Here is a 17,374-nt window from a genome sequence, read left to right as displayed (position 1 = left end):
ATGAGCTGGCAATGTGTGCTTGCAGCCCAGAACTGTATCCTGGGCTGTATCAAAAGAAGCTGGTCAGATGTTGAAGTACGGTTGGACTTGATGGTCTCAAAGGTCTTTTCCAACCTTACTAGTGTGGAAAGAGGGGAGATTTAGATTAGATATTGGGAAGTTTTGGGGTTTTTCTCCTGTGAAAGTGGTGAGGCGCTGCCACAGGCTGCTCAGAGAAGTCGTGGATGCCCCATGCCTGGAGGTGTTCTAGGCCAGGTTGGATGAGGCTCTGAGCAGCCTCATCCAGTGGGAGGTGACCTTTCCCATGGCAGGTGGGTTGGAACTGGATGATCTTTAAGGTCTCTTCCGACCCAAACCATTCTATGATTCTATAAAATGCCACGCTTGTGCATCCCTAGCCCCCAGCTCCCCATATCTTGGTAAGGCCTTTAACTGTAGAGGGTGACAAGTACTCTGACCGGAGCTTTGCTGCCTTTTGTTTGCTCTGTGATTTGGAAGAGATGTTTGTTTTAAAAAATGGTCCTTTGGCCACTGTCTGAGCTCACCCTGGCACCGTGGCCTGTCTGACAGAGGCTGCCCGTTGTGCCCCCACGCTGATGGACATTCCTGGAAGATGGCCTGTCCTTTTGATTATGAAAAAAGGCAACACAAGCACTCAGCCATCAGCGTTAGAACAGAGGATTAGGTGTCTTTCTCAACCAGTTCTACTGATGCTTTTCTACAGAATTGTAACTTACCACACCACTGCATTTTTACATTTTTTAAATATCATCTTTGGAAAGCATTCAAGAAGATTGCCCAGAAAAGTCCTGGACACACTATCCCTGGAGATGTTAAAGGCCAAGTTGGATGAGGCTTTGAGCAACCTGGTCCAGTGGAAGGCATTGAAACTGGATGATCTTTAATGTCCCTTCTGCCCCAAACCTTTCTATGATTCTGTAATACACCCAGGCAGCACAGGATGCTCCACACATATGCATTGCACCTGCACATGTAACAGCTAAACCAGCACAAGCTGTCTGTACATAGGAGCCTGGTAAGGCCCGCTGAACATGGCCAGGGACCACTAGGGCTTCCCCGTGGCCTCTTGTGCCCTGACATGGGCATCCTGTGCCACACAAACACCGGCTTGCACTGGGTCCCATGGCAATACTGGAGCCTTGGTTGGTCAGGGCTCGGCCACTGGCCACCAGGAATGTGCCTGGATGTGGGAACACCCACCAGGCACACTCCTCCACCAGTTCCCGCAAAAAGTGGGCTCAGGTGAGCTCGTGGCTTGGCAATGGAGGCTGGAGACAGCCCCTGCCTTCCCTCTTGATACCGAATATGCTGACAAATAAACTCCCTAAGATTGGTTTTGGAGTTCTAGAAAGCAAGTGTCCTTTATCAGTTCTGGGCAACATGAGGGAGCGATCTCCATCAATCGTGCGCAGCGAGACGAGAGCTGGGACAGAACAGATTTCCCACTTAAATGCACACGGATAAATTCTCCCAGAAATCTTAGGCGTATTCTATTCCTTTCCAAGGTCTAATTTTAATGGGATTATCAACTCTACAGCAGTCAAAGCTGTGGTTCGCTTGGAGCTTTGGGGCCAGCTCTGCCTGCCCTGGGAGCCAGGGGAAGGTGCAGACAGAGGGATTGCAGCAGCACCGCTGCTCAGCACGGATCAGACCGAGCACACGGCGTTATCAGCTCCAGAGAATGAACAGCGTCCGGAAAAACACCATTTTAAAGAAAATATGCCCTCAGAGCGACATTCTGCCTAACTTCCAAAACCACAGTTACTTAGACGAACTTTACTTTGGCTTTAATAAAAGCTGTTCCCCTGTTGGTGACGAAAAGGACCCCTCACGCCCCTCTCCCCCCGCAGGGAGGCGGGGCGCGGGCGGAGAGGAGAGGCGCATCCCGCTCCCGCCCCTCGCGCCCTGCCGCGCGGCACCCGGAAGCGGAAGCCCCTGGAGGCGGCGTTTCCGGCGGCGCCGCTGGTGCCCGTGGGGGTGAACGGGCTGCGGCGGAGCGGGGAGGCGACGCGACGCGACTTAAGGCGAGGCGGGCGCCGCCGCCGCCGCGTCTTCCGGCCCCTCCTGCCTCTGCCCTCGGCTCCGCCATGCACCCCGTGTTCCAGAGCAGCCGGCGCGACTTCACCTTTGGGCCGTGGAAGCTGAGCGCCGCACGGACGCACATCATGAAGTCGGCGCAGGCCGAGAGGTGGGGTGGGCTGTGTCTGTGTGCGTGTCTACGTGCGCGTGTGGCCAAGAAGGCCAATGGCATCTTGGCTTGTATCAGAAATGGCGTGGCCAGCAGGTCCAGGGAGGTTATTCTCCCTCTGTACTCGGCACTGGTGAGACCGCTCCTCGAATCCTGTGTTCAGTTCTGGGCCCCTCACCACAAGAAGGATGTTGAGGCTCTGGAGTGTGTTCAGAGAAGAGCGACGAAGCTTGTGAAGGGGCTGGAGAACAAGTCTTACGAGGGGCAGCTGAGAGAGCTGGGGGTTGTTTAGCCTGGAGAAGAGGAGGCTGAGGGGAGACCTCATTGCTTTCTACAGCTACCTGAAAGGAGGTTGTAGAGAGGAGAAAGCTAGCCTTTTCTCCCAAGTGACAGGGGACAGGACAAGAGGGAATGGCCTCAAGCTGCAAGGGGGGTTCAGAATGGATATCAGAAAACAAAAATTTCTATGGAAAAGGTCATTGGGCACTGGCAGAGGCTGCCCAGGGAGGTGGTTGAGTCATCTTCCCTGGAGATGTTTAAAGAATCATAGAATCATAGAATAACCAGGTTGGAAGACACCCACCGGATCATGAAGTCCAACCATAAAGGATGAGTGGGTGAGGCGCTGAGGGGCATGGTTTAGTGATTGATAGGAATGGTTGGACTTGATGATCCTGTGGGTCTTTTCCAGTCTACTGATTCTGTGTCTGTGTGCATGTCTGTGTTGGTGTGTCAAAGCTAAGTGGGTTGCTCGCTGCCCCTCCCTGGGGCACAGGGAGGTGGCTCAGCAGGGCTCGGCCTCCCTGCCTCGCAGCAAGGGATTTGGGGTGCATTGTCACAGGAAATAACTGAGCTTCCCCCCCCGCCCCGCTGCTTTATGGGGTTCCCCTTGCTCTGTGTCCCCTTTGTGGGGTTCCCCTTGCTCTGTGTCCCCTCTGTCAGAACCCCCCACCATAGTTTATTGTAGCAGCTGAAGGGGACAAGGGGGTGTTGTTCCTACTCTTTTTTGAGGGAGTAAGTGTGATTCTTCAGCTTGAGAAGCCAGGATGATTTAGCTTACAGATGGTCTTCAGAATTTTGTGTTTAATGATTGCTAACAGTTTCGGAGATCTGGACCTCTGTGAATTGCTAATTAGAAGCCTGTTTTTCTTAATCACTTTTTACTGGTGATTAAGGTTCTCTTAAATGTGGTCTATAGACTCTTATAAGCTGTTTTGTGGTAAGGGCCATTTTAAGATAATGGTTTTCATTAAAAATTTATTATGTTCTCTCCTTTCCCACTGCTGTCAAACTGTTGGAGGAAACAGCCCTGTGTCAGCATCATGTCCTGAAGTCAGATTTGCTAATGTGGAACCGAACAGTTCTGCTGTGTTGGACCATGGTTGACCTTGTTGGCAGCTGAATTTGACAGATACTTTTTGGTTTCAGTTTCTTGAACATATACATGGAAATCCTGTTAGTCTTGTTACATGAATCTTCATTCATGTAGCTTTTAACTTTCTTGAGGCTGTTTTGTTTGATGAAGTCCCATGGCTTGAAATGTTATTTTTTTGGGGTTTTTTGTTATAGTAAACTATGTAAATGTTATTTTTTTAACATAATGGCGTAATACTGTTTGGGTTTTTTGTAAAAAAAAAAAAACAAAAAAAAAAACCCAGGTAAAAACTGCTACTTCTTATCTTTATAGGAATGTTCAATGCCTAAAATAATGTTTTCAAACTGCCTCTGACTAATGGTCCTTTAGTTTTTGCATTTACAGATGAAAAAACTTGAATCCTACAATTTAGTAATTTTGCTGTAATGAGGGTTCAACACTCAGCTAAGCTGTGTGGGTGAAGGAGGACTATTAGAGTATCCCATTTTTATGGCATGGTTGTGAAGACTTACTTTGTATGATGCTACCTCTTAAAAATGAAGATCTTTATTAAGATCAGGACGATATTACTTCTCTTCATTATCTGTGGACAAGAGAGAGACTTGAACTGACGGTCTAAAAGCCAGATTGCTTGCTGTATTCATCTTCTGATCTATTCAGTTTCTTTAAAATGAACAGTCACTTCTGTAGCTTTCAGAAATTACCTTTATCTGTTTAGATGTTTCAAAGGAACACATTTTTTCAGAACTGAAAAGTAAAGTTGCAAAAGCCACAACACCAGGTTGAGAGAACACAGAGGATTTTGCGTGGTATGGAAAAGAAGTACGAAATTAGTTGTTTACCTAGGTTTCAGTTCCTAGCGTGAGATCCCTAAAACAATTCCTTCACTTCTCATTTGAAGAGGCAAGAACTATCCAGTTGCAGTGCTTTTAGTCAACTGCTTTTTATAATGTATTTGTCTTGGCATTTTGCCTTGTTTTATTGCTTAGGAAACATCATTAGTATCTGCAAGAGTTTTATTTCTGGCAAATATATATCACAAAAATCTCTCAGCAACCTCTGTGGAAAGGTGAAGGATGGCATGTACCATAGCCAGGAGTTCCTTCCTGTGCTAGAGTTGGTCTTTGCAGGTCAAGGGACTTTTACTTGATGAAGCGGAGAAGTTCATAATGTTATTCTGCCTTCTCTGGGAAAAACATAGGATCTTATTCTCCAGGTCTATGGATTCACCATTTTTGTTTCAGTTTGGTTAGCGTAATGTTCTTTTGTATGCAGGGTTACAGGAACAACCACTTCTGTTAAGTGCCTTATTATCAATGGGAAAGTTGTGATTTAGGGCATTTTGTTTCTCACCTCCTTAGTGTATTGCCCAAAGCTGCTTCTCTCCTGATGTCATGTATTTCTTTTTGATCTTGATAAGTAAAGTAGGTAGTGGTGGAGAGGAAAAGAGGCACGTGAAGCCTTTTGGTAAATATGGTCAGTATAGATGTAAAGTGGCCTTTTGTGTATGTGTGTGTGTATTTATATGTAGTGTATGTACATATGTATAAGATTGAGGTAAAACAAAATGTGAAATAGCATGGTTTGAGATTTTCTGCAGGGATCATACTTATTTGGTTCATGCAGTACTTATGCAGGTTGACAGCTGCTACTTCGTGCTTATCAGATATTCTTTTGATTCCTCATATATGAGGCTTTTGTACAAGCCTAGTGGGGAAGCAGTGTTTTAGGAATACTTATATGGTGGAAAAGTCATTTCAGATCAATGACTCTGCAATTTGTGTCAAGTAATAAAACTGGGAAAACAAAAATGTTTAATAGAATGTATTGATGATGTGTCTTGTAACTTACTGTGGTTTAAGAATTCTTATTCCAAAACAAGGACTGCTTTCACTATAGCTGACTGATCTCTCTATGTGGCTTGTATTTTCCTGTGCAGGTTGGCTGATGAATTACACATGCCTTCCCTGCCAGAGATGATGTTTGGAGACAATATCCTAAGAATACAGCATGATCATGGTTTTGGAATTGAGTTCAATGCAACAGATGCATTAAAATGTGTCAATAATTGTCAAGGTATGATCAAAGTGGCTTGTGCAGAGGAGTGGCAAGAGAGCAGGTACAGTATTTTATCACCAGTGGGCAAGTAGTAGTGTGTTGTATGTGAAACTGTCATGAAGTAGATAATCAAAGCTGTCATAAACACTACAGCAAATAGCATTGTTAATCATAGAATAGTTTGGGTTGGAAGGGACTTTAAAGATCATCCAATTCCAACCCCTCTGCCATGGGCAGGGACACCTCCCCCTGGATCAGGCTGCCCAAGGCCCCATCCAACCTGGTCTTGAACACCTCCAGGGATGGGGCAGCCACAGCTTCCCTGGGCGACCTGTGCCAGTGCCTCACCACTCTCATTGTGAAGAAATTCCTTCTGGTGTCTGGTCTAAATACTTGCTCTGTGTTGGCAGTAGATTCCTTTCTGCCTACTTAAAGAAAAAATGATCCTGAAATACAAATTTTTCTATAACATTGAACTAAAATCTTTATTGAACTAAAATCTTAATTTTGATTCATAGGTCTGAGATAATGTTTGCACAGGAATTCTTGTAACCGTTTTCTAATCTATTATGGAAATAGATGCGGTGAAAGAAGCAATGCTGTCTGATTGAGTTTTGACATCACTGCAGCGCAGGCAGTGCTGCTGGTTTTCTTATTGAAGAGTGTGAGAATCGCAATACGTAATCTTATGTGAGGTTGTAATTTTCTATGAATTACTACAAAATATGCTGTTTTTTCTTTCACTTCTTGAGGAGTGAGACAGAGCACACTAAGGAAGTTGTCAAACCATATGATTGGACATACACAACAGACTACAAAGGAACATTGCTGGGAGATACTGCAACGTTAAAGGTAATCATTTTCTCCTTGCTAAATACTGATTGCATGTTGTTTCAATCAAATACGAACTTTTTTTTTAAGCTGTCATTTATAGAAGAGTGCCATTGTGTCCCTTAGTGAGGACTTACTCAAAGAGTAAAGGACATGGGAATATTCAGCGCTTGCTGCGTGGTCCTCTGAAGCTCTGAACTCCTCACACACAACAGAACAATCAAGTGTGTAATTCTTGAGTACCTTTACTCTTTGTTGCTCGCCCATTTCTGTAAGCAAATGTATAGATCTGGTTGTTATCAATGGCTGTGTGTTTTTCTACAACAGTTAACTCCTCATGTTTGAACTGACAGGCCCTCCCTGCTCTTCATTTGCATCAAAATAAGATTTAAGTTGCCAGCTTCTCTTTACTGTATGCTGATTGCTTGCTACTAAGCAGGTAGTCTGTATTAATACACTAGGATTGCATTAGTTACAGATCACTTGAGTTGTTCCAGAATTAAATGTGCAGCATAAAAATGAACGATTGGCCAGCAGGACCAAGGAAGTGATCATGCCCCTGTACTCAGCACTGGTGAGGCTGCACCTCAAATACTGTGTTCAGTTTTGGGCCCCTCACTACAAGGAGAGCATTAAGGTGCTGGAGCATGTCCAGAGAAGGGCATGGTGAAGGGGCTGGAGCACGAGTCTTACGAGGAGCGGCTGTGGGAACTGGGGTTGTTTAGCCTGGAGAAAAGGAGGCTGAGGGGAGACCTTATTGCCTTCTACAACTACCTGAAAGGAGATTGTAGAGAGGTGGATGTTGGTCTCTTCTCCCAAGTGACACCGTGAGAGGAAATGGCTTCAAGTTGCACCAGGGGAGGTTCAGATTAGATATCAGGAAAATTTTTTTCACTGAAAAGGTTATTGGGTATTGGAACAGGCTGCCCAGGGAAGTGGTAGAGTCACCATGAAGTGCTGAGGGATATGATTTAGTAGTGGACAGGTACAATTGGACTTCATCTCTAAGGTCTTTTTCAACCAAACGATTCTATGATTTCTTGTTGGTCCATAGTCTTCAGGCAGCAAATGTGTATGAATATATATGGAGACTATGAGATGGAAAACATACAGGTACTTGATTTCCATGGAAGGGCTTTTATTACGGTCTTGTGCAGGGTTTGTAGTCAGCCAGAAGTACTAAGTGGATGGAATACTACTTGTAACCCAGAACTTCTCAACTGCATATTTAGGCAACTTCTAATGTTTTCAAGTACAGAAAGTGAGCAGAATAAGCCTGTACCCAGAGGGCACTTTATTCAGAATTCCCCATTCTTGGTTTTGACTTTGATCGTTGTTTCCTCTTGGAAACTTTGGTTTTAATTTTAACCTCGTCTTGTAGAATTTTGGGATGTTTTAAGCTTAGTGCCCTAAAAGCTTTTTCCTTTATAAAACTAGCAGTTGCAGGATTTAAAAGATCAGGACAAACATTGTGTAGTTTGGTAAGAAATTAATATGCTAACTGTTGTTAATATTTTTCTTTAGGTTGTTCCTACAACAGAACACATAAATACAGAGAAATTGAAAGCCAGGGAACAAATTATGTTTTTTGAAGAAGTGCTTCTGTTTGAAGACGAACTTCACGATCATGGAGTATCAAGTTTAAGTGTAAAAATAGTGAGTACTCGGAGGTGTATACAGGATGCTCAGTTGGCTAATATATGCAAAACAGTTACTTTTTACATGTTGTTCTTTCTGAGATTTAAAGTTTAAAATGCAGAGTCCTTTATCCTCGTTCTTAGAAATATAATCTTACTGAAACCTACGTTTTCTTGAAGTCTTTGTTGCTTCAAGGAACAACCTTTTTCCCTCTTCTGCATCCTGCTGTCTAGTGATAGCTGTAGCTGTATCAACAGCTCAGGTTTTGACTTAACCACTGAAAGCTCTGCATGCTATCTTTTTGTTGTGAATATCTGATGTAGATAAGTGCATACATAAAGTAAAAATTTGTAATGTGATGAATGAAACGTACTTGTTTTTTTCAGAGAGTCATGCCTTCCAGCTTTTTTGTATTGTTGAGGTTTTTCTTGCGAGTTGATGGGGTACTTATAAGGATGAATGATACGAGGCTTCATCATGAGGTAAACCATTATTTGCTGTCATGAAATAAATGTTTTACAGATGCTCCCTTGCCGTAGTACTTTCAGAGAAGACCTGCTTATGTTCCCTTAATTTGTGTTTAGGAGCATGGATCTTTACCTGAACTGAACTTTCAAGCATGTTTTGTTATTGCGATGGTGCTGAAGTAGCACCAAGTGCTGAATGCCATGGGGCTAGGTGTTGTAAGAGCAGAGTAGACAACCATTATGTGAAGTAATCATTTAAAAGTATTTGACGGACATAGATTAGAGAGGAGTACGACAGGAAAAACAGGCAACAGTAAATGGTGTGTTACTGTTCTAAACCTCGTCTCCATGTAAATGTTTTTTTAGCTTGTCTGATAAATGACTGCAAGTTTTAGCTTGCAAATAACTGTCCATACTACATTGGGTTCTAGTATGTAATAAATAATACAGGGCATAACAGTTAATGTCTGCTTATTCTGTCTAGCTGTAGTCGTACTAATAAGGAGTTCTAGCTGAGTAAAGTTTAACAAGTGTGTTCAATTATAGAGTCTTTATTTTCATGCATGCACACAGAAAAGTGATTTTTGGGAAAGAGAATGCTGCTAAACATATTTATCTGTCTTTGTGAATTTGAACGTACGTTTTTGCTGCCAGGTGAAAATCTGTAGTCAACCGAATTCAAATGCTTACAAAATTCACAATAAGCATTTTAAATACATTGCACAGATATAGATGATAATTTTCTAATTAATTTTTGCCTTTTTTTTTTTTCCATTAGGCTGACAAGCCCTACATGTTGCGAGAATATACATCCAGAGAAAGTAAAATATCAAGTTTAAAGGTATTGCATTTTTAAATGATTTTTTTTCTGTCGGCTTTCTGATATTGTTTTAAGGTCAGTATAGAAAATACTGTGTCTGTAAGTCATTCTTTGTTAGGCTTGGAATCTATACACAGGACATACCTTTCTGCTTGTGCAAGACTTCGGTGATTTCAGGGCAGGTTTGTAATTGTAGATGCTCAGATCCATTGATCACGTGATGAGATATGAAATTCGGGTTTTTTTTTTTTTTTACTGTTGAGCTAGCAAGGATTTTTATTTACTACTTTATCTTTTCATAGAACTGATCAGCCACAAAATCAGGAAGCTCATGTCCCGTCCTGCTAAATTTCAGGGCTGGTTGTATGCTTGCAAGTAGCATTAGTGGTTAAGATCTGTTTGGAAACAGATTCAGCTTTTCTCAAATAAGTTTAGTAGCCCACCCTAAAACTCTGTTAATGGCTCAGAAGAATTTGTGGTATGTTTGGAGTTGCAGCTGTTGACTTTTATTCTTGACCCAACACCTGATCTTAAGTATTGGATGTCGGAGAATCACTAGGTTGGAAAAGACCTCCAGGATCATCGAGTCCAACCATTCCTATCAACCACTAAACCATGTCCCCGAGCACCTCATCCACCAATCTTTTAAATACCTCCAGGGAGGGTGACTCAACCACCTCTCTGGGCAGCCTCTGCCAGTGCCCAATAACCCCTTTCCATGAAAAATTTTTCCCTGATACCCAGTCTGAACCTCACCTGGAGTTTGAGGCCATTGCCCCTTGTCCTGTCCCCTGTCACTTGGGAGAAGAGGCCAGCTCCCTCCTCTCTACAACCTCCTTTCAGGTAGTTCCAGAGAGCAATGAGGTCTCCCCTCAGCCTTCTCTTTTCCAGGCTAAACAACCCCAGCTCTCTCAGCCACTCCTCATAATTCTTGTTCTCCAGACCCTTCACAAGCTTCATCGCTCTTCTCTGAACACACTCCAGAGCCTCAACATCCTTCTTGTGGTGAGGGGCCCAGAACTGAACACAGGATTCGAGGAGCAGTCTCACCAGTGCCAAGCACAGGGGCAGTATAACCTCCCTGGGCCTGCTGGCCACGCTGTTTCTGATACAAGCCAAGATGCCATTGGCCTTCTTGGCCACCTGGTCACACTGCTGGCTCATGTTCAGTCAGCTGTCAACCAACACCCCCAGGTCCTTCTCCTCCAGGCAGCTTTCTAGACAGGCTTCTCCTAGTCTGTAGCACTGCACAGGGTTGTTGTACAGGGACCCGGCATTTGGCCTTGTTAAACCTCATGCCATTGGTCTCAGCCCAGTGGTCCAACCTGTTCAGATGCCTTTGGAGCCTCCCTACCCTCCAGCAGATCCACACTTCTTCCCAGCTTAGTGTCATCTGCAAACTTAGGGTGCACTCAGTGCCTTCATCCAGGTCATTGATAAAGACATTGAACAGGGCTGGACCCAGCACTGAGCCCTGGGGAACCCCACTTGTCACTGGCCTCCAGCTGGATTTAACGCCATTTACCACCACTCTCTGGGCCCGGCCATCCAACCAGTTTTCCACCCAGGAGAGTGTGCGCCTGTCCAGGCCAGAGGCTGACAGTTTCCTAAGCAGAATGCTGTGAGAAACTGTGTCTAAGGCTTTACTGAAGTCCAGGAAGATACATCCAGAGCTTTTCCCTCATCCAGCAGGCAGGTCACTTTGTCATAGAAGGCGGTCAGGTTAGTTTGGCAAGACCTGCCTTTTGTGAACCCATGTTGACTGGGCCTGATCACCTGGTTCTCTTGCATGTGCTTCATGATCACCTGTTCCATGACCTTTCCCTGGCACTGAGGTCAGACTGACAGTCCTGTAGTTTCCTGGATCCTCCCTGCGACCCTTCTTGTAGTCTCCAGTCCAGTGGAACTTCCCCAGTCAGCCAGGATCGCTGGAAGATGATGCAAAGGGGTTTGGCAAGCACGTCCGCCAGCTCCCTCAATACTCTTGGGTGGATCCCATCCTTCCCCATAGACTTGTGGGTGTCTAGCTGGACAAGCAAGTCTCTAACCACTTCCTCTTGGATCATGGGAGCTTTGTTCTGCTCCTCTAGCTCCTGGGGATGTACACACAGGTAACAACTTTCCTTACTATTAAAGACTGAAGCAAAGAAGGCATTAAGTACCTCAGCCTTGTCCTCATCCTTTGTCACAGTTGTTCCCTTCGCATCCAATAAGGACTGAATATTCTCTCTGGTCCTCCTTTTACTGTTAATGTATTTATAGAAAGATTTTTTATTATTTTTCACCAACTTGGCCAATCTGAGCTCTAGTTGGGCTTTAGCCCTCCTGATTTTTTCTCTGCATGATCTCACTTCCTCCCTGTAGTCCACTCAAGACACCTGTCCCTTCTTCCAAAGTTCATAGACATTCCTCTTCTTTTTCATGTCACCCCAGATCTCCCTGCTGAACCAAGCTGGTTTTTTCTCCCGTTGGCTCATTTTCCTGCACATGGGGACAGCTTGCTCCTGAGTTGCCAGGATTTCCTTCTTGAAGAGTAGCCAGCCCTTCTGTGCTCCCTTGCCCTTAAGAACTGTCTCCCATGAGACTTTATCAACTAGCCTGAACAGTCCGAAGTCTGCCCTCTGGAAGTTTAATATGGCCGTTCTGCTAATCCCCCTCCTCACTTCACCTAGAACTGAGAATACTACCATCTCATGATCGCTTTGTCCCAGGCGCCCTCCAACCATCACATTCCCCACAAGGCTTTCTCTGTTCACAAACAGCAGGTCCAGGAGGGCACCTTCCCTTGTTGGGTCTTTCTCCACTTGTGTGAGGTAGTTGCCATCCACACGCTCCAGGAACCTCCTAGACTGCTTCCTCTCCGCTTCCTGCTTCCTCCAGCAGACATCTGGAAGATTGAAGTCTCCCACAAGGACAAGAGCTAGCGATCTTGAGACTTCTCCCGGTTACTTTCCTTTTCTCTTGTTTTTCCTTCACCTGTAAAAAGCGACTAATGTGTTACTAGCCTTCTGAGGGAATATTTTTACAGAAGGTTTTTCTCTTTGAGGAAACGGACACTGTATCATTTCTTAACAACATTTGTTCCCTATAGACAGAATTAAATCCAGACATGAGCTTTTTGATAGTTTTGTAGTTTTTGAAAGTTAAAGCATTGATCTAGGTTTTGCTTTACCTCATGTTTAAAAAAAATATTACCTATACTGTTAAATAATGTTTAGTGACTGTTGTTACAGAGAGGAAATGCATATGGCTTTTCAGTTTCCTAGGTCAACTTGCATAGGTAAAGAGAAAAATGTTCCTGCTTCACTTAAGTTTGAAATAATTGAAATGGCAGTATGATTCCTTGCATGTAGCCGAAAATACAGGTTGCAGCTGAGTAGCTCTGGATACACTTCTTAAAGAATGTTGTTAGGAAGTTCGAAGGTAATTTGCTCAGTATGGATTTTCTTCTCCCCATCAAATATCTTGGATGTGGTGAAGTTAAGTTCACTACGGGAGTCTCCAGAGTAAGATACAGATTTACTTAATGATACCACTTGAAAATCCAATGAGTTTTGGTATTTCACATAAATGTCTGTGGCACACTTCATAAAACTTAAGATACATGTTGAGGAGTATCAATTATCAGTAGCTAAATCTGAGTGACTTCAATGAATGTATTGCAATGGCTAGAAGACATTAAGTGTGGGATCCCTTGTAGCCATCCTAGTCTCACCCAGAAGCAGATCCTGGAAAGACTGTTTGTTACATTCAAATGATAAATATATTTTTTAAAAACATTGTAGCTGTTCATCTGTTCATGAATGTCTCTGACTTTCTTGTGCTCTTACAACCTACTGCTTGAAAATATGAAATGCCTTTCCTTAGCCTGTTGTCCCACACAAGGAGTAAAAGACTGTATGAATATTTGGAGTTATATGGTAAATTTTAATAATAATACCTGACTCTAGATGTTTAAATCAGGTAAATGATAGATTAATTGTCTGCAAATGCTTGCACCTTTTTCTTTTTTTTTTTCTTCTTCCTTTCATTCGTTTAATGTAAAATTTTTGCTTCTTAGCATGTTCCACCTTCCCTGTTCACGGAACCTAACGAGATCTCTCAGTATCTACCCATTAAGGAGACAATCTGTGAAAAATTAGAATTCCCAGAGAAGCTGGAGCCTAAATCAGAAACATCGCTGGAAACTGGGTGTGTTAAGTCTAAATAAATGTGACTTTATATGGACTTGAAGTAGACTGGAGATAATGTGATCATGTAACTATTGCCATGGGGGGGTGGTTTCACTAATAGTGGAATAAAGAATTTGGCTAATTTTTCTGTAGCCCTGAGAGAAAACATTTCAAGCAGGTTTTGCTAATTGTGTTTTTTCTGGTTTTGTTTTCTTTTAACCTGTATCTGGAGTTAATGGTAAACTGGTTGTGTGTTAGTCTTCAACAGCATTGGAGAAAGACTCATGATTAGGAGTCTGGGTTCTGCTTAGTTCACCAGTTGCCAGGAGTATTGTCTGGACCCCTTCGCCACTAACATTTCTATGAAGATTTTATTATTGCTGCTTCAGATACTAAGGGATTACTGGAGTCAGAAAATTGGAGTGATTTTATTTTTATTATGAAATCATCCACAGTAAAAAAAAAAATATTTTTTTTTTTCCTCTGCATTTATTTTGAGCTGTCAGTCCTAAGCTACATCTTTTGCTTGGCTTTCCCTACTGTGAGATCATAACCAGCTGAGTTACTTTTTGAGTCTTTGATCCAGACTCTAACTTAAGAATATTAATTCAATCTTCAGATAGGTTTAAGGGTGGGGGGGGATTGCATTTGTTTGACACTCTTTAAAGGTAAAATTACCTTGTTTGTGAGGCATTAACTCCAGAGCAGGAGAAAAGCTGAAAGTTGAGACACTGGTAAGTCTCTTCACGAGTACTAGTTTTATCTGATGTCAACCAGATTTTACTTCAGTCTCTCCAGAGACTGTTATTCGGAGTCTGTAAAGCTGCTACAGTCATGCACTATATTGGAGATGTACTGTGCTGTATTGACCTTCTGCTGGACATGTCGGATGGTGCCTATGTATGATGGTTTTTCTGCCCTGACTGTCAAATTGCTAAATTACAGAGTGGCTCATGACTGGAGAGGAGAAGGGTATTTAGTCTGTAATCCCTAAAGGATGCTGGTATTTGCAGTATGAGAAACCAGATCATATGTAGCCTTAAAAGAATGCTCAATTTGTATTCCAGATACATAATTTTGGTTTATTTTTAAAATTAAGTTCTGATATTACTAGAAATGTGATCACATTGTCCTGATTTTAATTCAACACTTTGTAGATTAAACTTTAAATGTTTGTATTGCTTTTGGAAATCCTAAATGGTGTTGTTGGTTTGATCTATTAATGGGGGAGCTAAACAGACTTGTCTAGGTTTACAGTTCACACTCAGTGAAGTGCAAGAAGCAAATGATTAGCGAAAAGCAGGCCTCGTGGGTTAAGGTGATGTATACGTTCTAATGTCTTGAGAATTTTTTCTTTAAAAATCATCATATTCTACACTGCATGGCATAATAGAAGCAACCCACCCCAAAACCTGGTATTTAACCGGATTATTTGATAAGTGTTTTTCACTTTAGGAACACTGTGAGGTTTTAAAAAAAAAAATTTAAAAAAATCTGGTTTTTTAATAAAACCAAAAGATATATTTTGTTTCACTTATATTTGAGACAGCCTGGTCTAACGATTGGTCATAAAGTTGAAAGGCAGGCATGAACTGCAGTTTTTCCCATGTCACTGATTTTTCTCTAAACATGGGGAAGTTACTTTTCTGGGCCTCAATTCCCTGTATGTAAAAGTGAGAGTTAATACATGCCTACCTGACTAGGGGTTTGTGAGGATTATTTTGTAAAAAGTTACAGATTGAAATTTTTTTTTTCCCTGACTACACCTTCAGCCTTATATTTCGAATCCTTTGGAGAGGATTACTGCAAAAAATCTTAAGATACATAGGATAAAATTAGTGAAAAGACTTGAAATCAGTCTCTGACAGACCTGATCTGGATTTGTGAATTTATGGCCACTTGGAAATGGAGGTGAGGTCCTCTGTATTCCCTATTATAGTCCTAAAGTATTTTGGTTCTTTTCATCTTCCTTCACTTGTTTCCTGAAAATTTTACTGTTAGGATGAAGAAGGGTCTGCAAAGGAATGCAGCATGGAAATGATCAAAGTTCACTTGGTAACAAGATTGTTTAGGTCCTCTCCAGTGATAGAGGGATAGGGGGAGAGAGGGGAAAGGAAAGAAACAACAAATGAGGTGAAGAGATGTCTTGCTGGTGGAAGTAAATTATGGCACTTCTTTCACTGTAAGCATCTATTATTTTACGTAGCCTTAAAGGCTAATACAAACACAGCTGGTAGTGACTGAGAGGAGAGCTGATGTAGTGCTACCATGAGGGAAACTATGTCTACATTTGTTAATTAAATTTGTGATTTGAGTTTCATCAGTGATGCTGACGTTAAGCTCCATTGGGCCTGAAGTATAGTGGGGGAGGGAACCCACAGAATCGACACTTAGTGTTGAAAAGGGTGCTCTGCATATTTAGCTTCTACTGTGTATTTTATCTTGTCCATCCTACATACCAATTTGTGACCTCTTGATACCGTTGTCTTGAATGGACCTGAATCCTGACTATATAGATACGTGATAACCATCTGTTTTGAGTGCTGTGCATTTAAGTGGAACACACATGTTGGAAATCACAACAACATGTTTAGGAAGTTAGATTTACTACCAAGTAAAACTCGGAGCACTCTGTGACTGTTAATACCACACAGATTATCAGGAAGCAACACTATTAACTAGTGTACAACAAGTCCTCCAGTACAGATTTTGCATGGAAAATCACTTTGGATACAAAATTTTAGGAGGAGGCAGCGGGGTGATTCTCCAGCTGTTTTGTGACGAGTTTAACATGTGGCAGTTTATATTCTTTCTTGTATGTCTCTAAATAAAATGTCCCAAATATCTTATAGTTTTGTATTTATCTGAGCAAATTAAACTGAAGTAACTACTTGTGATGCTGATTTTTGCATGCGAGTAAGATGTTGCATCCGTGTGCCTTTGCCTGTTGTCAGACCACTACAGCTAGTTATGAAAATAAGGTGAAACTTTTTTAGAACAGGGAAGAACCACAGTAGTGGGAGTGAAATGAAATTATAGACACATAGAATCATCAAAGTTGGAAAAGACCTCTGAGATCATACAGTCCAACTGTTGGCCTATCACAAGCATGCCTATTAAACAATGTCCCCAGGTGCTATGTCTACACGTTTTTTGAACACCTCCAGGGGTGGTGACTCCACCACTTTCTTGGGCAGCCCGTTCCAATGCTTCGTCACTCTTTCAGTAGAGAAATTTTTTCTAATCTCCAGTCTGAACATCTGGCACAGCTTGAGGTCATTCCCTCTCATCTACCGCTTGTTACTTGGGAGAAGATACCAACAGCCACTGTGCTACAACCTCCTTTCAAATAGATGGTGAAGTCTGCCCTCAGCCTTCTTTTCTCCAGGCTGAACAATCCCAGTTCCCTCAGCCTTCTTTTCTCCAGGCTGAACAATCCCAGTTCCCCCAGCCACTCCTCAAAACACTTGTGCTCCAGCCTCTTCTCCAGCTTTTTAACCTTTCTTTAGACATGCTTCAGCAGCTCAGTGTTAAGTGATGGATTCAAAAATGGTGGGAGGAGGTAGGATACAATTGGAGAAGTCAAACTGGCAGGGGCCATGTCCTCTTATTTTCTGAAGTTGGGAAAATACTAGGGGTAGTTTAGGTGTTGGCTATCAAACGTTTGGAAGAGTAAGATGTGTCTAGCTCTTAGAGAAAGTGGGAGTGTTTGCTGTCTCTTAGGAAACCCAAACCAAACTAAAAATTGCTATGAAGATGATCTCTGCTACACAAACCCTGGGATCAGGACTAGGCTGGTCTGCC

The 17,374-nt window shown here is 42.7% G+C and overlaps 1 protein-coding gene across 1 annotated transcript; it reads left to right on the top strand.

The window, feature by feature from the left end:
• The first annotated feature begins 2,000 nt into the window (after nt 1–2,000).
• On the top strand, nt 2,001–16,419 carry TIPRL (TOR signaling pathway regulator). The gene is made up of 7 exons (XM_069867936.1): nt 2,001–2,209; nt 5,524–5,703; nt 6,395–6,494; nt 7,998–8,129; nt 8,498–8,593; nt 9,357–9,419; nt 13,459–16,419. Exons 1-7 carry the CDS (start codon nt 2,109–2,111, stop codon nt 13,606–13,608), a joined length of 822 nt encoding a protein of 273 aa, XP_069724037.1. The 5' UTR covers nt 2,001–2,108; the 3' UTR covers nt 13,609–16,419.
• Nucleotides 16,420–17,374: the final 955 nt, after the last annotated feature.

The sequence above is a fragment of the Phaenicophaeus curvirostris genome, chromosome 1 (genome assembly GCF_032191515.1).
Source record: "Phaenicophaeus curvirostris isolate KB17595 chromosome 1, BPBGC_Pcur_1.0, whole genome shotgun sequence".
Classification (NCBI taxonomy): Eukaryota; Metazoa; Chordata; class Aves; order Cuculiformes; family Cuculidae; genus Phaenicophaeus; species Phaenicophaeus curvirostris.
This window is presented reverse-complemented; position numbering and strand designations above follow the sequence as displayed.

Excerpts from the sequence above, each read along its gene's own strand:
- TIPRL (XM_069867936.1), top strand. The coding sequence starts at position 2,109 with ATGCACCCCGTGTTCCAGAGCAGCCGGCGCGACTTCACCTTTGGGCCG. Across the intron at positions 2,210-5,523 it reads AAGTCGGCGCAGGCCGAGAG|GTTGGCTGATGAATTACACA; the intron begins GTGGGGTGGGCT and ends TTTCCTGTGCAG. Across the intron at positions 9,420-13,458 it reads GTAAAATATCAAGTTTAAAG|CATGTTCCACCTTCCCTGTT; the intron begins GTATTGCATTTT and ends TTTGCTTCTTAG.